Raw genomic sequence first — 19,856 nt, 5'->3', positions numbered from 1 at the left:
CACTTGCCAAACCTGCAAAAGCGTCAAGAATCAAATGGAACCGGAGCAAAACTTTTGGTTTGTTCCGATGTACCAAAACATAGTTGCTGGCAGTAAATTAAGCAAGTATTTCGAAAAATGTTGTAATGAAATCTTTTTGGCAAACTGCTCCACTTGCGGCAGTGAAAAACAGTTTGAAAAAAAATTAAAACTTGTTTCAACTTCCGACGTTTTGCCGATCGTATTGCCACGATCTAGTATTAGCGGAAAATGCACTAAAACGATTTTACCGGATTTGCGATTGACACTAGGAGACGCTGTGTTTGTTTTAAAATGTGCAATTGTTCATGTTGGCGCGCAATCCAGTTCCGGGCATTACATGGCCTACTCTTTTGCGGAGCAAGGAATATTAGAATACAATGACAAAAAAATCAAACATGTTAATTGGGACAATGTTGAACATCGAATACAGAGTGGTGCATACATTTTGTTTTACACTAAATTATCTCAAATTCCCCAGAATATGCCAAGTAAAAGCCAAATCCCTATCACAATAAAAAGAAAAAAAAGAAAACTTAACTTACACCACGCTAACGCTCAAATTTCGGAAAAAAATGTTTTTGAAAATTATCCGTTGTACCACGCTACTTCAGATAATGTAATTGATAAAATAACTGAGCTAGATTTAAACAACAAGGACAGAGAAACTTATCATACTATAACAGAACACTTGCTACGTGATATGAGTATGAACTGGACGAACGCCCAATGTGTAACTGCTGGGTATAGATACTGCCTTTATTTGACCTTATCAAAATGCGACCTAAAAAAGTATTATCAAAATTTTTCATTTGAGAAAAGCAATATTTCGACAATTGAAACCTTTAATTTGTGGCAATACGTAAAGCATTTCCTGTGCCGAGAAAAAATTAGGAACCGCCAATTTTCAGACGGCCAAATTGTTAGTTCTTCAAGAGTGGGATTAGAATTAAAACCAAATTTAATTTTGAAACAAAGCTTGTTGAATTCCGTTGTTAACAAAACTAATTACAATTTGCTCGAATTTTTGGATATAGTTGTAAACCGTGAGGCTATAATTTACTACCAGGCTACCCGCGATGAAACGTCGTACGACGTTGCTACTGCCAATTTCTCCTTATCCTGTAACACTTTTCAAAAAAAACAATAGTCAACTACGAAATAAAAAACTGCACATCTCCATACAAAACCTAATAAACTCTAGGCCCAGGTAAAATACGGCTATTGGCAAAGGTCCTGGGTTAACAAAAAACCGAACGACCACCGCAAGGACTGCCTCCTGGGCGTGGTTGGAAAGTCCTAGTTAAAGTTGCAAACTTTAATGTAGAATTCGTAATACAAATAAGTTTTACTTTAGTGTTCCTGATTAGCCACTTAAAAGTTAAAGATAAAATAAATTCAGCTAAAAAGCATGGCCATAAGGTTTTAAACTTAAATAAATTTGTCCCCAACAAATAAAACGCATTTTTTTCCAAATAAACATTTCGTTAAATTTTCAGTTATCGGAATGCCGCCTCATTGTCGAAAAAAAACAAAAAAAAAACATTTTGAAACATGTATATGGTAAACGGATAAATCACATACATTTCCCCCAAAAAACTCGAATTCTCATTTCGGCGAAATGACGGTGGTACCTTTTACCAGTTCAGCAACAATTATTGCTATGACCCTTTTTAGCACATTTGAAAGAGATCTGTGGGAAAGGTAAATGTGTCCTTCTGGTGAATGATTTAGGGATGTTAATTCGTAGACATTCGTTTTTGTCAAAAGTGCGGAAGTTTTTCTTCAAAATGGATGAGGAAGTTTACAGCCTTCGTCCACCACTTGCAGTGCGAGGAATGACCGTATTGGATAGGTATGGCTTTGTAATCACAACTTATTAAAATATCAAAATAATGCTTTTTCTGTAACAGGGAAGCATTCAAAAAGACAGTTTTTGTAAAAGCTGCTGTTGTTCCAAAAAACAAACTTCAACCCTTTCTAAAACAGTTCAAAAAGCGTCGGTTGCAAAGGTTTAACTTAAAAGCTGCTGTTGGTGTCGAGTCAAATGTCACTGAGAAGTTGGGTTTAAAAGATCATGGGTTGGTGCTACTGGAACCAGGAACCACTTTAAGTAAAGATGAACGTGATCAGTTTAATGTGCATGGTGACCTTATTGAGCACAAAATAAATTTAAGGTATGCAGATTTTTTGTGTTTTTGAATGGTTATTATAGGGTGTATAGGTTTTTGTGCTTCAGGAAATGTTTTTTTTGACAGAATAATTTCACTGAAATGCAAATACAACCCAACATGCACTTTTAAATACTGATAAAAGGTGTTAGTTTATTTCTGAAAAATAGAGTATTTGTTTGGTGTGTATTTTGCTGTTGAGAAGTGACAAAAAGACAAACTGTTCTGAAAAAAATAATTTGCCAGAAAAAGATTTTGAGTTCAGTGTCAATCATCACCTTAAACTGTTTCAACAAGGCAGATATTTCTAGGCAAAATGAAAGCTGCTTTTATCCATTCTAGCATTTTTAGCCTTTAGGCCTGTGTGTATGAATTAGAGTTCTTTTACACAGCTGGAATACTTGCATTGTGCCCAGAAGGCTTTAACATTGTTGCACTATCTGCTTGGTAGGAATGGATATTTAAAAGACATTTTTATTTTGTTTGCATATAAATTCAGTTATGAAAACTTCAAACCATCTGAAGTATTTGGTGCAGTTTTTCCATGTGATTTGCCAAATCTGTCAGCATTCACACAAATTGGTCATATTGTGCATGTAAACCTGAAGGAACAATACATTCCCTACAAAACTCTCATAGCACAGGTTTGGTCATTTTTAATTTAAGTGGTGAACATATAAGCACTATATTTAGTAAATCCATTGTGGAAATCATTTTTTTAATTTTAGTGCAATTCTTGTAAAGATTTCCATCTCTCATTCTAGAAAGTGTCTAGCTCAAATTTACCTCAATCCTTATTTCTAAAATACATACACATGAAAAATGATGTGTTACATAGAGGTTGCACAAAATAAAATTTGTATGCTTTGTTTTAGAATTGTATCAAAGTACTGTAGTGGTTTTCCTATTTTACAGCAAACCTTGCAGGTACTGCTGTTTGAAAGATGCATTTAAAACCTTGTTTAATTATTTAACAGGTGCTGCTTGATAAACTGACTTTTGCCAAGACAGTTATACATAAACACAACACAATAGACAATGAATTCCGTACATTTGAGTTTGAACTACTGGGTGGTGTACCTGAATATGTGACTAAAGTCATTGAATATCAAATAGCATATGAATTTGACTTTTCAAAGGTGAATTTTTTTTAATTTATGTTAAACTAGTTAAAAAATAAATTTGTTGTGTTACAATAATTTACATGTTATTTTTCTGTTATCTGTTGTATTAAATTAAGTAAACTTAAACCTCTTCCTTTGTTTACTATAAACCAGTGGTTCTCAAACTTTTTTGACCGCGACCCAAATCTGAGCATTATGAACATCTCACGACTCAAGCCTCAAATATCAAAAAATGTAACATATTCGAGGCCACGTCGTGGCGGCACCGGATCAGCCCATGTCAAAATGGCTGCAGGTTTAATGAGTTCGATTCAACAATACTACATAACACAACACATATTGTGGCTTTGCAGCACCATAGAAGTGAATCCCAAATCCAAAAAAGGTTCCTTGTACGAATACTCATCCTTAAACGGTATCTGTTACATCTCCACGTTCAGTTTTGCATGATTAACTTTTATTCCCTGTGCTGTGACGTAACAATCGTCATGTGCGTAACAGTACAATTGGAAGGCTATTGTCAGTATTTTGCAATGATTAGTTCATTTTACTGTACAACGTGGTCGAGTGAGTGGACTTTACTACTACTGCATTAAGTAAATTCGTTTGGGTAGAATTGAACCACCATAGCGCAACCCATTTTTTGACCCTGCGCGACCCACGCTTGGGTCGCGACCCATACTTTGAGAACCACTGCTATAAACAATGTGCTGTTAGCTCACTTGTGTGTTGTTTACAATTTTTGGGTTCTTAAAATTTCAGTGTACAAAAATAATGATCATGTGACATGTTGTAATACAGGTGTTTTGGAACAGTCGACTAAGCACAGAACACAGAAGGCTGGCGGAAATGATTAGCAATGACTGCATTGTGTTTGATGTTTTTGCTGGTGTCGGTCCCTTTGCGATTCCTCTTGCTAAAAAAGGTTTTGCGAATGTATTATGTTGTTTTGTATAAACTTGCCATTTTGTTTTGTAACAAAGGTTTATTTTTAATTTGAACATTACTGAATGGGTTATTCAAATATTTTTATAAGATTTTTTTTGTAGGATGCACGGTTTATGCCAATGATCTTAATCCAGAGTCATTCAAGTGGCTGGAGCACAATGCCAAGTTAAACAAAACAAAACTTAATTGTTTCAACATGGATGGACGAGACTTTCTTAAACAAGAGCTTAAAAAATTTTTTCTGCTTTTGTAAGTGTTTTTCATTTTAAATCTTGCAATAGCCTCCATAAATACAAACTAGGGATTAGACCTTACATGAGAGGGCAAGTATCTAATATCTCTTGGTATGAGTGACTAATATCTATTATCAGGTCTGGCAATGAAACTGAAGTTCATGTTGTGATGAACTTACCAGAAATTGCGATCGAGTTTCTTGATGTTTTTAACAACCTTCTTCAACCTACCTCTTCCAGGTTAGTTGTTTTTGTAAATGTTGTTTAGATCTGTTTCAGTTTGTACATCAACCTTTTGAAATTATCTTGCTTTGAGTCTATTAGAAGCTACTTATTTAGTTTAAGCTACTATGCTTCACGTGAAACATATTTTAAATAGTTGTTTTTTTATGTCTAGTGATAGTGACACGGATCCCACCAGCCATATAATAGATACAGATGCTTTAGAAAATTGTGCTTTACATGTTCACTGCTACACTTTCACCCCCTTGACAGACGCCAAAGGTATGGATTACGGAAGCCTAATGGCATTATTGTGTGAATAAAGATTTGTAGAAGCGATTATAAAAAAGTAATATTTTCTGACTCTTTAGATCTTATAGCTACAAGGTTTGAGAATCACTTTGGTCAACCGATGCCGAAAAATTGCTCTGTTCACCAAGTAAGAAGTGTTGCTCCTTATAAGCGGATGTTTTGTATTTCTTTTCTTGCGAACAAAGACATTCTACTTTTTGACCACACTGCTTCGATGGAGCCGGACAAAAAGAGGATAAAGCTGTAGCACTTCGACTTTTTTTCTTATTCGTTTTATTATGAGGGAAGTGGGCTGCACTGCTCGAATGATTAACAGTTTGCCTGTGAAATTCATACAATTTCAAACCCAAACTTTTTATGTCACATAAGAAAGGCCAATAGCAAAAAAATTCACAAAGGCCTTAGTTCCTTCGAATAATAAGATTGGAAAAATTGATTTTTGTCGAGAAAAATCGTAGCCTAAATGATTAAAAATCTACATTAGAAACAGAAAAAATAGGAGAACGGTCACTAGTGAAATATACGTTAGAACTTTAAATTCTTTGACCATTTGCATCATTATTTTATTCTCCTTTCGGAATTCGGCAATCGCTGTACCGTTTCTGTTTTTACGTGGAAACTCTGTATTTGGCTCTTCCAATCCCAGGAAGTCGCACAACGGACCCCAGCCATCCTTAAGATGAAACACCAACAGTTTTTCGGGCGGTGCATGCTGAAAATAAAGTAAACTACGTTATGATTCGTTTCCGTGTTTGTTGCAAGTTGATTCAGGCTTAACCGCGTGTGGCGCGATCTTGCATTGACAAAAATCTTGCCAGAAACTTGGCTGAATGGTTAGGCGCGCCAGATTGTTTGTGTTTTGTCCCCGGGAGCGTTCGGGGTTGGAACCCCGATGCTTAATCAGTTGTAAAACAAAAGTTTCCGCCTAGTATAAGCTCATGGCTGAAACCCAAGTTTACTGACTTTATAATAGGGTTAGGCTATGAGACAGAATTACAGAACTACAAAATGCCATAACTTCTGCTTTTGACGCTAAAGACAACTAAAATTTTGTTGTAAAACGGATACGAGAAACATTTCTCATGCAACAAGAAATGAAAAGCAAATTACAAAAAAATTCTGTCGTTTTGGATTCAAAGTAAAGCCCTTACGTAAACGATTTTTTGTTGTTGCGATCTTTACCTTCAGAACATGTGAAGTGTGTTGTCTGAACCTCAGTTTCTGAACAGTTTCGTTTACAAATATCTTGCTCCATCTGTAGTCGGGTTTAAATCCGAAAACAACAGGTACTGTCGAAATCGATAAAAAATCATGAATTGAGATGAGTTTTAAGCTCGGTGAAAGAACACGTAGCGACACAGTTGTGCTGAACAATCACCAAAGCCGCTGCGCAATTAAACTTAAAAAAATAGCTTGCCACAACCTACTGTATTGACATTTAACATTTTTATCTGATAATAATTGCCATGGATACAGTTGTTACATGCCCTATATTAGTTACATTCCTAATCTGGGTCAAAGGATTCAGTGTAGGCTTAACTTACACCAAACCTAAACTATAAAAGCCTATGATAATTTGAATTATTATAAACCACTCGTTTTGACCAGAACGTTAGAAAAAACCTACGTCGGACAGTAAAAAGTTAAACAAATCGGAATGTCCACCTTTTGGATAAATGCCCAAGCATGCTAATAACCTGAAAATCTTAGCTTACATGCTTGTGTAACGACGCTGCTTATCTTTCTTCCAGTAGGCGTTACAGTGTTCATTAACCGATATCTCCAATCTGCGTTGATTTCTTCCACTTGTTTTTGTGCGCTGCGGTAATAATCTTCTTTCGCACGAAGAGTCAACACAATCTATCAACAAAGGTACAGTTTTGCTAAAATGATTGTCCCTGACGTTAGGATATATAAGCAACATAGCGTATGGCGACTTTAGTAAAATTCATTTTGCGTGAAACGTAGCCAATCTTTTTCAAACATAAAACCGTTAGAAAGTGCGTGTATACATTAAATTTATCGTTTTTTTTACATTAACCTCATAGCCTGCTTTCTAGGTAGGCTACCCTATAGGCTACCTTCGCTTCCGGAAATGCTTCGAGTATTTCTTCCCAAAAATAGCAAGCGGGTAGATCTAGTACAACATCAATGTCTTTATACATTTTTCTAAACATTTCTACAGTCTGTTCTCTGCATCCTTTACTCAGAATCTCGAGCCATTCCTTGTTATGGTAATAGGCGTGCTCCAAAAAATCATAAACTCTATAGCCAAGGATGGTCAAAGCCGCATTAAGGGACTTTGTTCCGGTTTTTGGAAAACTAGCAACAATAATTTTCATACCTAATTTTCAATAGCTCGTAGTTTTCTGTAAATCTCTTTTTGGTTTATTATCTTTAACCTTGTGGAGTATCGTGTATTGAAGTTATACATAAGCGCGTATAATATCGTACGAGTGACTGTGATTGCATGAACGTTTTATTTCGTCGTCGTCACCTTTTCAGTACTCGACCTTAAATGTCAGTCGCTGTTTAACACCTTAAGCACGATTGTGCAGTTGCGTCATCATCACCTTTGCCACTATATATTCACATGTGTTGTAACTCTCACTCTCAATATCGTTTAATCTCTCATCTCAATAAACTAAGTTTAAGGTTAAACGCCGTCTTCCTTATCGGACTAAGCCCAGACAAGCAGTAGCTCAGATAGCCAGGGACTTAGAGTATAAACATCTACAGCGAAAGATACTTCTGTAGCAATAAGTACGACGTCATCAGGACCAATCCCCTACAACCTGATACGCCTTTCGAGGCGAGTATAAACCGTTTATTTGCTTAAAATGCGGATTAACTGCTGCTCACAGTTGGTATGCATTAAGTTACGTGTTTGCCACAAGTAAAATGTTTTCTGACACAGTGACAGAACCACTACATGTGTTAACGATGCTGTTAACATCGCTTTTGCTTGTTTGTCTTGCAGTGGAACTGTCTTAGTGTCCGTTTTCTTCTAAGATTTTCTATTATTTTATACTAACTTTAAGGAAATATAAATGATTGTTCTTCAGAACAAGTAGTTTTGATCTCAGCCTCGTTGTTTTTCCACAATGGTTTATGACCGTATAAAAAACATAATCTTACTCAAACAAGATAATCTAATTTGTAATAAAGATAAATTTTGCGTAGCTATGTGGTATTGGTAGCATAAAACAATGAAAAAGCTCCATTTTAGCAGAAGATGTATACTTTTTTTCTAGTCGCCCTTATATTATTCGCTTAACTTTCGATTCTGGACTTTTTCAAAATTAACTTCAATATTCATCTTTGCCCTTTGTCGTTTGCCTCTTCTTTATAGCGGCTCTTAACAGTCCTTTGTTTAACTGACCACTTAGCCCAACGATTCAGGGCTCTTGACCAGTGAACCAATAAGTACGGCACTATACTCAGCTGAAAACAGATTTACCTGGGAAAAAACGTTTCCAGCTTTGTGGTAATTAAGAAGGTGGAATTGGTTGTGGGGATTGCAATTTAATATGGAAATATAGGACACAAAAAGTAATAGAACCATTTAACACAACTTCTGATGCAACTTCAACATTAATGTTCAAAACAACATCTGAACATTATTTTGTTGGTAAAGTCCCTGAAGCATGTTTTGCTAAAGTTTTCTCCTAAAACGTCCATGTCCGAACCCGAGCCTTAATTTTCTACGCCGTTTCGTTTGCCTTGAAATTGCTCCAAGCGGACTTAAGCATCAACACAATCGCAACTTCCAAACGCAAGAATTTAATACGTTTTCAGCTGCACAAAGAACCCCTCATTGCGGTCGACGTAGCTTGGTTGTTTAGTTATCTTTGCGGGTGAAACTGTCACTTTCTTACAGCAGGTTTGCTAATTTAACTTGAATTATTGACTTTCATTCAACTGACAACAAAGTGTTCATCACCATTAGCTTGTTAGACTAATCTCCTAGATAGCCTTAACTCTTTCGTCTACAACATGCGTTTAAAGTACGTTTCTGCTTTGTCGCAGGTACTCTGCAGATTCTGAAGGTATGGCAGGGTTTGGCTGTTTGTAAGAGGCATTTTCTTGTTGAAACTCTGAAATCGGTAAAAACAATAGGCCTACCTGTCTTTTTATGACAAAAATCTTGTTTTTATTACATTTTGGCATTCTTTACACTGCACAGGTCTGCGATAAGCCTACAGATCATTTTTTTTCAGATGGTGTTGTGAAAACTGTAAATATTGTTTATTTGGAAAGTATAGAAACTTTTGCACAACATGTTCTTAGCATCGCTATTTTTTTACATTGTACAGCTTTTAAACTTAGTCTGCTGTGTTTATCTTGGTCTTACAAAACGTTTTGTGAATTCTTTCCTAAACGTATCAAACTGTTCTAGTACAACATCAACATCTTAAAACATTTCACGGACAATGTCCTTGACTGTTTTTCTCCACTTTTTAGCATCACAAGAATTCGTGGTTATGATAATAGGCGTGTTCTAACTCAAGGTCGGCAACCAGATTTGCACTATTGACCGTTTTGAAATTGAAATTGCTTGCGAACCGGCCTTCAAAATATTTTTTAGCAATAAAAGAGCATGAATTATTTTATAATTCCCGGGATGCACATGCAAAATATTTTAAAGCATTTCACCTAAAAAAAGTATATGGCCCGGTAACGAACGGTCCGCGGCCCGGTGGTTGCCGACCACACTGCTTTATAAATAACCATAAACTCTATAGCCAAGATTGGAAAAAGCCGTGTAAGTGGGGTTTATTACAGCAGTAGCAACACTGGCAGCATTTAGCAAAACCGAGGTCCCGATATTGGAATCTATGACCATTGACCAGCATCCATTTAGGCAACTGGTTAAGCTTGGGTTTGTAGGATCTACGAGTATCACAAGTGTCGTACTTCTTTTAGAAATGTTTTGACAGTTAGTACGCGTGAAGTGGAATTGACGTAGCTTACAAGTCAAAACAAACACTACGCAGAAATCAGCCTACGCCTATGCTACATTGTACAGGTAAAGGGAGGCAGTCAAAAAAGAATATTTTTGCAGCACGTATATGTATTTACAATGTTTTCATTTAACTAAATTAGTGGTCCTCAACTCGTTTCAGGCCATGGACCACCGGCCCAGTAAACTTAATATCATAGACTATTCCTTTTTTAATGAGATTGATGTAAGCATACGCCACAAGCATTTTTGGCTTGAAACAGAATTATTTGACCGTCTTTCTGTATTAACATACAATCTTCTTTAGTTTATAACCACATTCAGTGAACGTCTTGTGGACCACGTCATCATGGACCACTGGTTAGGAACCATATTGAACTATAGTGATGCAACAGGATGAACAAATGATGATTTTATGCAGTGTAATTTACCGGATTTATTAAGCTTAATCTGTGGAAAACATTTTACAACCGTAAACATTTTCACAAGATTCTTATAACAAACAAAATACTCACATGACAGATATACACATTGTTAGACCGTGTTAGTAAGGAGTTGTTATAAAAACAACAGAAATTTATCATTGATCATAGTGACATAATACATGTGAAAACAGACAAAATTGCTATGAAACAGAACGTAACAACTTTTAATTCTCTATTCATTTGCATCATAATTTTATTTTCTTTGCTCAGTTCTGTGACCAAGTTTCCGTTTTTATTTTTATGAGGAAATTCTACGTCAGGTACTTCCAAGCCCAAAAACTCACACAAAGGCGACCAGCCGTCTTTCAGGTTAAATACTAGTAGCTTTTCCGGAGGGGCAAGCTGAAAAAATTTGTAATATTTCGAAATGGAGCCTGACTTGATTAATTATAACTTAGAAAACTTTGTTTGTATAATTAGAAATATATAAAACTTTGTTTAAAATATAGTAAAAAAACAATGAATTCTAAATATGTTTGGCTAATAAAAATGTAGCACCAGTCAACCATTATGCACGTTGAATAACTTTTGCCTGTTTTTGAAATTTTAGTTGGATGTTCGTGGGGCTTTGAACTAACATCTTACTCTGACATAGTGACAATACAGTAGTTCCACTGCAGTTTATGCCTAGTTGTGGCCAGTAAGTCCCAACAAACTGGAGTGCCGTTAGATAGTTATATCAGTATGAACAGTCAATTTGAAGGAACATTGTTTGCAGTTGGATTATACAATTTGTTTTAGAACAAAAATGAAACCATTTTGCTTACTTCAAGTACACTTGAATTGTGTTGTCGGAATCGTATCTTTAGCATAGTTTCGTTTGGAAAGTACCGACTCCAGTTGAAAGTTGGTTTGTATCCAAAGAGAACAGGCACTGTTTAAAAAACATGCACTTTAACCATAATAAAACGATTGTTGAAAACTGGACATAAGGTAAAATACAACGAAAAGCATGAAGACCATTTAATCAAGACAAAGTTTGCAACGAAATGGATTTGTAAGTTGATCTTAGGGTCGGGGTGATATAATTGGCGTTATTCGGATCTGACTTCTCACTAGGTCTCATTTGTATCGTAATTTCACTTTTCTATGTACTTTTTCACTTTTCTTTTCTATAGAAACGTATACGTCTAACTTTCGGGCCAAATTTGGGTTTCGGGACTACTTAACATTTTACCTAAATTTCGGTTAAGGTTTTTGAATCTTGTACTACACAGAGAACTTGCTCGGGATCATAATACCTTTTGACCTGAAGGACAAATTTTCTTTATCTTAATCTACTGTTTATGTCCGATTTAAACGCCTGGATGGTATTAAATCTTATATTACGTCTTGTATAAAATACGTTGTTCCTAGCTTACATGTATTTATTATCACGGAGCTGATGGTTCGTCCAGTCGGTGTTACCGTTTTCTCCAGCCTATATTTCCAATCTTTATTGAGTTCATCCACTTGCTTCTGGGCGCTGCGATAATAAGCGTCTTCGTCACGGAGAGTCAATAAAATCTATCATCAAAACAGAATGGTGAACAACAGAGTAGTGTATACGAGCAAACATATCGCCATTACGCTGAAAGGTCGTTGGAAATTGATGCCGGAACCTAGTCCAAACTCAAAGTACAGGCCCGAAACCCGACCCGAACCCGAAATACAAAACAAACAACAAACGGCACTAATAATGTACCGAATTTAAATGGGACAAATAATGACCTGAATCAGGCCCAAATCAAGCCCATTTTATTGAAACCCCAATGTGAACCCGACAAGAAAAGCTCGTCCCGACTTATAACTCTAATTGGAATACAAATTGTTTGTTTGTAATATTACACAATACAATGAATACAATGCAGACCTACTTTGGCTTCCGGAAAGGCTTCATGAATTTCCTTCCAAAAATAGTAGGCTGGCATATCTAATACAACATCTACATCTTTGTACATTTGCCTGAACAGTTCAATGGTCTCCTTTCTATCCCCAGTGTTTAAAATCTTGAGCCATTCCCGGCTATGGCAATAAGTGTTCTCCAAATAATCATAAACTCTGAAGCCAAGGATGGTTAAGGCTGCATTTAGGGTTTTTGTCCCAGTTTTTGGATAACTAGCAACAATAATCTTCATGTTAGTTATATATGCTTCCTTCGACTAGACTGCTTTTTTTCTGCAAATTTTGCTGAACTGAAAAAAAAATGAAAAAATTTGTCGTAAAAAGTACAAAAAATCATTTTGCATTCCGAAGGAAAATTTGCATGACTTATATTTAGTAATTTACTGTTACATCAGCTGTATATATGGATATGTGAGCAGTATTAGGTATATAACAACCATTTTTCACTTTTAAAAATTCACACACTGTGTCAATTCACAAGCATTCGGCAAAAATTCACAAGCTTTCGAAACAATGCATAAAATCACATTCTATCCTGTTGTCACTTTCTTTAAATATACATTATATTATTTTGAGAGAACATCAACAAACATAGATGCATATTTTTCTTTTAAAGACTAAACCAATAGTAATCTCCAAAGACGTTTACCACCATTCGACAAGAGCTGCGTTTCCGCTTCTGCCTCGTGTTCTACTTTTGCGCGACGCCAGTCTCAGAACAAAAAGACTTGTATAGCAAGTTACATTCATTTCTCTGTTTGAGCACTGGTACGGGTGTTTGCGCGGCAGTTGTGACACATACGGCAAGCAGCACACTTTCGATATGAAAACAATGCGCTTCCTCAGCTTCGTAGTGCAACTTTCCTTTTAACTGCCGCAATAAATACTTCAACAAAAACCGTTTCAAACTTTAACAAGATGATGTTAAGCTTTCCTGTTTAGCTTTGTTGTACCCTAGGGCAACTTGTATGAACTGAAATCACCCACTTGATATAGTTTACATAAGAGCTTAAAGTTGTTTTAAAAATGAGAGCATGTGAGTACATGAGCTCATCGTATTGTCTGTTATGCAGATTTACTCAACAAATTCTGCTCTGGAACACAAAAACGGCATTTAAATATTTTTTGTACTTTGTAACCGTTTATTACAGTTTAATACAACACTGCTTACAGTTCTATGGTAGTATGAAAAAGCCTTTTTTAGAAGATAAAATTTAGATATTATAGCAATATATAAAATTTTTAATTGTAGGATTTCATTCAACTTTATAAGCACGGCGTTAATTATCTTTGGTTATATAAAAGCTTATCGCAAACACTTAAATTAGTCGTAAAAAAGTGAACCTAATTCATCAAAAAGACATTTCAATTTGTAGGATACGTATAAATATCGCCCCTTGACCAAGTGTGAAATACCAAAAAGTAAGAGGTACGAATTTTATTTAAAATACTTTAGACCGGGGAAAACTTATGGAAAACTTCTGTCTGCGGTGCTTATCAGAGACTTTCTTTGTGAACACCTTGCTTGAAAATACCTGATTTTCTGCTTATTTTTTTCCGTTCGTCTATTTATATTGTCCATGTGATATAACGCTATTTTTATGTCAATGTACCGTGAGTATCAAACCATTTGTAAGGTTGCGAATAGTTTTTCCCTTGAGTGTTATTTGTAAACGAAATACGTCTTTCAGGGTACCGGTATCCACCTGAGCAAAATCCAGTTATGAGAAGGGAAGACAATTTTTCTTCGATGAAATTTGGTTCCCCAAACTGAGAATGAAATAAAATTACCACACATCAGTCATTGCGTAAATAAAACGCGGGGAATCCCCTTTGGTAGTCAATTTCGAACGGTGTTTACGCAAGGGATGTGACTTTCCATCCTATTGTCATTCATAAATTTACAATAGAAATCTGTGACCTACGAGTCTAGCTTTGGTCAATAATATTATCCTGAGTTGCTTATTTTTTTAAACAATGTGTTTTATGGGGACTTCACCGAAAGCGCAACACCTTGGTGGATTTACCTTTTTGGATCCAAAATTCAAAATACTTATTTAAAAAAGAAACGTTAAATGTTTATTTAGAAAGCAAAACTGCGCTTCGAAATTATAAAACATAAATACCTTGGTGTAAAATCCCATCAACCTTCTTTGACTTAACCCTTAGGTTAATTTCATTTTTTCAGCACAGATAGCTATAAAGTTTGTCACTTTGAACACTAACTTCATTACAAAAGCTTTTTTTAATCATCCTGATTATGTTGAATTTATTCCAGAAGATTTATTTTTACCTGATCGCCTTTCGTTTTTGGAATAGGTGTTTTCCATGTTTGTTCTGTCGCCCTTACAATTATTAGGAAAACAACGTTTTTTTACAAAAGACAATCAAATAGTTTTATGACCGTATTTTTATTGCTATAGAACGTATGCTCAACAAACAGAACTTGTTTCCATCCGTATTACACTGTGTTTGAGTTTTGCTTTGGGGAGTTTGCCTCGAGTCATTAAAAGATACGAAATCGATGTTACTATCGGGTTTTCCAAATTCAAAATTTTTGCATCTTGCCCTATATATGCGACCTGTATCTACGCAAAATTATACGTGGTTTGCTAGTAGAGAACGAGTGACTTTTTTAGAAACTTATTCTGTTTTCTGAAGACCAACTACCAAACTGTTCGACAAACTAAAAATATGAAAGCAACCGGTTTGATTCTTCTGGTAAGTGTTGCTTTATAAACGAGTCTGGACGTTGTGCTATATATGCCTTTGCAAATGTAAGACAATTTCATGACCAAATGGCTTGTACTGATCCGGTTTATTTGAAAACATTAATTTTTGTTTAGCAACTTTTGTCGTATATTCACCAAGTAAAGACATATTAATTTCAGACGACTGTACGAATAATTTTCAGCGACTGATGACTTTGAACTTGTAAGTTAGTTACTTTTAGTAATTCGACGAAGTAGAGCAAAATGACAGTAATCAGCGTCCATTTCAAATAAATTACAATTAAGTACATAAACGTACGCCTTAAAAATAAGTTACAATTGACACCCAAGCGGCGCCTCCGGTGAAATGATCATGCTTGACGATCTTATTAAACACTTCGCAGAAAGGTTAAACAGTAAGAGTATTTAGATCAGCCTTATTTGTTTGTAGATCGTCTTGGTGATTTGTTTTTTTACTCGAGCTCGCAGTGACCGTGACGACGAGCAATTCTCGAAGAGTCTGTCGCCGCTTGCTCAAAAGTAGGTTTCAACACAAATCGAAAAAACACAAAACAGTCAACATTGAATGCTAAATCAGTACAGAGCTCACTGCATAGAAAATGTCGTCAAATTCAAAAGATTAATACTACATATGATTTTCGTATTCAGGGGCGTGCAACTGTTTATCGCAATGGGTCACAATTTACCTTTTATGATGCTGAGGGTCGATCAATAAACTGACACATGTATTTTGATAAACAAACATTTGTTGCAGTGGTTTGCAACCTATACGGTTCGCGCCACAGCAGGGTTCCGTGGGCTGGTTTCAGGGGTCCGCGAAGGCAAAATTGTAAACCAATTTTCTGTGTAGAGCTTTACGTAAACTTTACCTTGTAGTACAATGTCGAAACTGCCAATGATGCAGTGAAAACAACAACTTCTTACGATTCAAAACAATCGACTACTTGACAAAGTCAGCGCGGGCCACATGTATAGCTGTCGCGGGACGTATGTTGCACGCCCCTGGTCTTATTTAAAGGTTTCAACAAAATATTTGTGAATTTTTAGAATCTTTGTAAAAAAAGATAAACTTGTAGTTACAGTTTATTTTTTTACTGTCGAACTAAATGACTTTAACCAACTATTTATGTGTTAAGAATCGTGGATGGACACAGTTGTACTCTGAGGTCCCAATCATCTCGGCATCGACGTCGAAGTGGAATTCAGGAGCGGATATTGGTTTGCAGAAATCTTTCTCCTTGGAGATTTCCTGTGGCTTTGTGCGAAACCAGATGTAAATTTCCTCTTTGTAGGAACATGCAACCTAACAAGAAGCCGATATTTTACAGCTTTCCCGTTAAAACTAGAAACAACAAAAGGTTGCATTTTAGACTGCCAATCGGCTGTGGTTGTATCTAATGCTGCGTCATGTTTTTTCGAAGCTTATTTATCTTACAGCTTATTTTATTGATTTATTTTTATTGAGTATCTCTTTGTCAATACATGATATACAATACAATGCTTTCTTTTAAACAATCAAGGTGTGTTTTGGTCATAATCCTTAACCATGGTCAATTTGTCGATAAACAAGTTCACCATGTAATAGCAATACAAAAAGTACACATAGGTTCCACGGTTTTTGAAAGTGTGTTTCTTATTTCATTTTTTTCGGTTGTCTATGTAAGGACACTGAGTGTCTTATTAAACCGTTATTAAGTCGAGTCCTATGATACTTTTAATAGTGTACTTGGGTTCAATTACGGGCTGTGATAATAGCCGGCGCCCCATCTAAGTATATTCGTATGTGCCTAGGTCTCCTTATGCGTTGCAGTCTTCTTGGTGTTATTGGTGATTTAACTAACTCTGAATGTTTAGAAAGGTTAATTATTATTTTACATCCTCCCTTTTATAAGATTTTCTTTTAGTTTTAAGGTTTATATGTATATCTAAGATTGACACCTTTAAACCGGATTCAAACTAAAAAACTTACATCAATAGAAAAATGTGCATATCACGCTACAACGGGAAACTCGACAACTGTTTGCAACTACAACTTAATTACAGGTGTGGTCCCGCCTTTTAAAATTAAGTCAGACAAACAAAACATACACTTCTGACATGGTATGGAACAGTGGTCGGCAACCACCGATCCGCGAGAAGTTTGTTACTGGGACGTATAGATTTCAGCTTAAATGCTTTGTAACATTTTCTCCAGGCCGGGGAATACCTATAGGAAACTTCTATCTGCGGTGTATATCAGAGTCTTTCTTTGTGAACACTTTGCTTTTATTTTTTCATCTTCCGTTCGTCTATTTATACGGTCCATGTGGAATAACGCTATTTTTATGCCAATATACCGTGAATATTAAACCATCTTTAATGTTGCGTACAGTTGAGTCCTATTCCTTTGAGCGTATTTTGTGAACGCATTTCGTATTTTAGGGTACCGGTATCCACCTGTGCAAAATCCAGTTATGAGAAATGCAAACAATTTTTCTCCGATGAAACTTGGTTACCCAAACTGAGAATGAAATAAAATCACCACACAGCAATCATTGCGTAAATAAAACGCGGGGAATCCCCTTTGGTAGTTAATTTCGAACGGTGTTTACGCAAGGGATGTAAATTTCCATCCTATTGTCATTCATAAATTTACAATAGAAAACTGTGACCTACGAGGCTAGCTTTGGTCTATAATATTATCCTGAGTTGCTTATTTTGTTAAACAATATGTTTTATGGGGAATTCACCGATGCGCAACACCTTGGTGGATTTACCTTTTTGAATTAAAAATTGCAAATAAGTTAAAAAAATAACGTTAAATGTTTGTGTAGAAAGCAAAACTGCGCTTCAAATTTTTTAAAACATAAATACCTTGCTGTAAAATCCCATCAACCTTGTTTGAATTAACCCTTAGGTTAGCTTTTACCAGCAGTTAATTTTTTTTTGCACATAAGAGTCTATAAAATCTGTCGCTCTGTCCAGTACTTCGGCCACTAACTTTATTACGAAAGCTTTTTTTAATCATCCTGATTACTTCGAATTTATTACCAGAAGCCATTGCAAATAGTGCTTTCCACGAAACAGAAAACAGGGGATAAAACTTTTTTTACTTGATCGTCTTTCGTTTTGCGAATAGGTGTTTTCCTGTGTTTGTTCACCCTTAAATCAATAAAGAAAACAAAGATTTTTTGACAAAAGACAATCGCACCGTTGTTTTGATTGCTATAGAACGTAAGCTAAACATACATAACTTTGTTTCTGTCCATATTACCCTGTGTTAGAGTTTCGCTTTGGGGTGTTTGCCGCGAGTCATTAAAAAATACGAAATCAATGTTACTATTGTTTTTTTTCAAATTCAAAAATTTCTTGCCCTATATACATATATATATATATATATGCTACCTGTGTCTACGCAAAATCATACGTGGTTTGCTAGTAGAGAGCTTGAGTGACTTTGACTTTTTTCAGAAAACGATTTGATCTTATTCGTCTGTTTAGTTTTCTGATCAACACCAAGTAAAAATTCTTCGACAAACTAAAAAAATGAAAGCAATCGGGTGGCCAAATGGTTTATACTTCGATATATTTAAACCAACCCCGTCTCCCGGTGGAGGACGGCTGATATTAGTTAACGGCTTATTTTTAGGCACTTTTACGAGTTGGCAGATAGAAAACAGCAAAGATTTATAGTGTAAATAAGCCTACATTGTTTTTAGCTTGCAGTTGTGACTTGTTGTTTCACTCGAGTTCGTAGTGAAGCCTGTCTACGATTGCTAAAAGGTTAATTCAACACAAAACAGCGAACATTGAATCTTAAATCAGTAAACAAAGCTCATGGTTTCATAAAATATAAAAAATCCTCTAAAACACAAAGTTTGAAAACACTGGATTGTCCAGTTACTGTCTAATTCAATAGATGCGAACACTTTTTTGTGATTTTTAGAGTCTTTAAAAATAAATCCTGGTTACACTAGACTTTTTTTGCTTTACGATTCACTTGTGAATTTTCAGAATCGTTGAAAAAAAAACAAATTAGCAAGAGTTACACTGGATTTTTTACTGTCGTAGTCAATCGCTTTAAATATTGATTTGTTTGTTAAGAATCGCTGAAAACCATAACTGTGCATTGAGGCCCCGAATATCTTGGCATCGTCGCCGAAGTGGAACTCAAGTGCGGATTTTGGAATGCAAAAATCTTTATCCCCAAAGATTTTATGTGACTTTGTGCGAAGAAAGATGTAAATTTCCCCTTTTTAGGAACATGCAACCGAACAAGAAACCGATGTTTTACACATTTCCAGTTAAAACTAGGGCAGAACAAAGGTTGTATTTCACACTTCCAGTTGGCTGTGATTGCATCTAAATTTGTCTTATGTTTTTTCGAAGCTCTTTTTCTTCATGCACTTTTTATTTGATTTGAGTATTTATTTGTCAATACATGATCTGCGATACAACGCTTTCTTCTGAACAATCAAGGTGTGTTTTGGTCAAAATGCTTAACACACGGCAAATTTGCCGAAAAACAAGTTCACTCAGTAGCAGCGTGACAAACAGTACATATGGGTTCCAAGGTTTCTAAAAGTGTGTTTTTTACTTCCTTCTTTAATTTATAATTTTTCAGTTGTCTATGTATGGCGCTGTGGAATGTCTACATATTAAAGCAACATGACGTTCGCAGTTTTATTCCAGTTCTACTACAACTGATTGCAATCTGTATAATGAACCTATAGTTTTCACAGCCGTTCAGTTCTTTCATTCTTTTTGTTTTTGCTTTAAAGTCGA

The 19,856-nt window shown here is 35.6% G+C and overlaps 4 protein-coding genes across 4 annotated transcripts; 2 read left to right on the top strand and 2 right to left on the bottom strand.

Annotated features, from left to right (window-relative positions):
- The first annotated feature begins 1,621 nt into the window (after positions 1 to 1,621).
- On the top strand, positions 1,622 to 5,764 carry LOC145215588 (tRNA (guanine(37)-N(1))-methyltransferase-like). Its single transcript, XM_080084303.1, has 9 exons — positions 1,622 to 1,873; positions 1,932 to 2,195; positions 2,689 to 2,833; positions 3,167 to 3,328; positions 4,115 to 4,238; positions 4,363 to 4,510; positions 4,633 to 4,734; positions 4,892 to 4,998; positions 5,088 to 5,764. Exons 1-9 carry the CDS (start codon positions 1,755 to 1,757, stop codon positions 5,273 to 5,275), a joined length of 1,359 nt encoding a protein of 452 aa, XP_079940429.1. The 5' UTR covers positions 1,622 to 1,754; the 3' UTR covers positions 5,276 to 5,764.
- Positions 5,504 to 7,370, bottom strand: LOC145215592 (uncharacterized). Its single transcript, XM_080084306.1, has 4 exons — positions 7,110 to 7,370; positions 6,744 to 6,888; positions 6,211 to 6,317; positions 5,504 to 5,740 (listed from the first exon to the last, which is right to left on the bottom strand). The coding sequence occupies exons 1-4, from the start codon at positions 7,368 to 7,370 to the stop codon at positions 5,504 to 5,506; spliced, it is 750 nt and encodes a 249-aa protein (XP_079940432.1).
- Positions 7,371 to 10,398: 3,028 nt separating this feature from the next.
- On the bottom strand, positions 10,399 to 12,593 carry LOC145215590 (uncharacterized). The gene is made up of 4 exons (XM_080084305.1): positions 12,333 to 12,593; positions 11,838 to 11,982; positions 11,244 to 11,350; positions 10,399 to 10,818 (listed from the first exon to the last, which is right to left on the bottom strand). The coding sequence occupies exons 1-4, from the start codon at positions 12,591 to 12,593 to the stop codon at positions 10,579 to 10,581; spliced, it is 753 nt and encodes a 250-aa protein (XP_079940431.1). The 3' UTR covers positions 10,399 to 10,578.
- Positions 12,594 to 13,225: 632 nt separating this feature from the next.
- LOC145215593 (uncharacterized) lies at positions 13,226 to 17,793 on the top strand. Its single transcript, XM_080084307.1, has 3 exons — positions 13,226 to 15,081; positions 15,523 to 15,611; positions 16,229 to 17,793. Exons 1-3 carry the CDS (start codon positions 15,055 to 15,057, stop codon positions 16,488 to 16,490), a joined length of 378 nt encoding a protein of 125 aa, XP_079940433.1. The 5' UTR covers positions 13,226 to 15,054; the 3' UTR covers positions 16,491 to 17,793.
- The last annotated feature ends 2,063 nt before the right edge of the window (positions 17,794 to 19,856 follow it).

Source organism: Phallusia mammillata, chromosome 2, assembly GCF_965637545.1.
Source record: "Phallusia mammillata chromosome 2, kaPhaMamm4.hap1.1, whole genome shotgun sequence".
NCBI classification, from domain to species: domain Eukaryota; kingdom Metazoa; phylum Chordata; class Ascidiacea; order Phlebobranchia; family Ascidiidae; genus Phallusia; species Phallusia mammillata.
The sequence above is the reverse complement of the archived record's forward strand: the minus strand, read 5'-3'. Positions and strand labels throughout refer to the sequence as shown.

What these genes read in the sequence shown, in the direction of transcription:
- LOC145215588 (XM_080084303.1), top strand. Translation starts at nt 1,755, where the DNA reads ATGTTAATTCGTAGACATTCGTTTTTGTCAAAAGTGCGGAAGTTTTTC. An exon ending in GAGCACAAAATAAATTTAAG is followed by an intron (nt 2,196 to 2,688) that starts GTATGCAGATTT and finishes ATATAAATTCAG; the next exon opens with TTATGAAAACTTCAAACCAT. An exon ending in CTTCAACCTACCTCTTCCAG is followed by an intron (nt 4,735 to 4,891) that starts GTTAGTTGTTTT and finishes TTTTATGTCTAG; the next exon opens with TGATAGTGACACGGATCCCA.
- LOC145215593 (XM_080084307.1), top strand. Translation starts at nt 15,055, where the DNA reads ATGAAAGCAACCGGTTTGATTCTTCTG. An exon ending in CAACCGGTTTGATTCTTCTG is followed by an intron (nt 15,082 to 15,522) that starts GTAAGTGTTGCT and finishes ATTTGTTTGTAG; the next exon opens with ATCGTCTTGGTGATTTGTTT. An exon ending in CTGTCGCCGCTTGCTCAAAA is followed by an intron (nt 15,612 to 16,228) that starts GTAGGTTTCAAC and finishes TTATGTGTTAAG; the next exon opens with AATCGTGGATGGACACAGTT.
- LOC145215590 (XM_080084305.1), bottom strand. Translation starts at nt 12,593, where the DNA reads ATGAAGATTATTGTTGCTAGTTATCCAAAAACTGGGACAAAAACCCTA. An exon ending in AAGCCTTTCCGGAAGCCAAA is followed by an intron (nt 11,983 to 12,332) that starts GTAGGTCTGCAT and finishes TTTTGATGATAG; the next exon opens with ATTTTATTGACTCTCCGTGA. An exon ending in CTCCGTGATAATAAATACAT is followed by an intron (nt 11,351 to 11,837) that starts GTAAGCTAGGAA and finishes TTTTTTAAACAG; the next exon opens with TGCCTGTTCTCTTTGGATAC.
- LOC145215592 (XM_080084306.1), bottom strand. Translation starts at nt 7,370, where the DNA reads ATGAAAATTATTGTTGCTAGTTTTCCAAAAACCGGAACAAAGTCCCTT. An exon ending in AAGCATTTCCGGAAGCGAAG is followed by an intron (nt 6,889 to 7,109) that starts GTAGCCTATAGG and finishes CTTTGTTGATAG; the next exon opens with ATTGTGTTGACTCTTCGTGC. An exon ending in CAGCGTCGTTACACAAGCAT is followed by an intron (nt 6,318 to 6,743) that starts GTAAGCTAAGAT and finishes CGATTTCGACAG; the next exon opens with TACCTGTTGTTTTCGGATTT.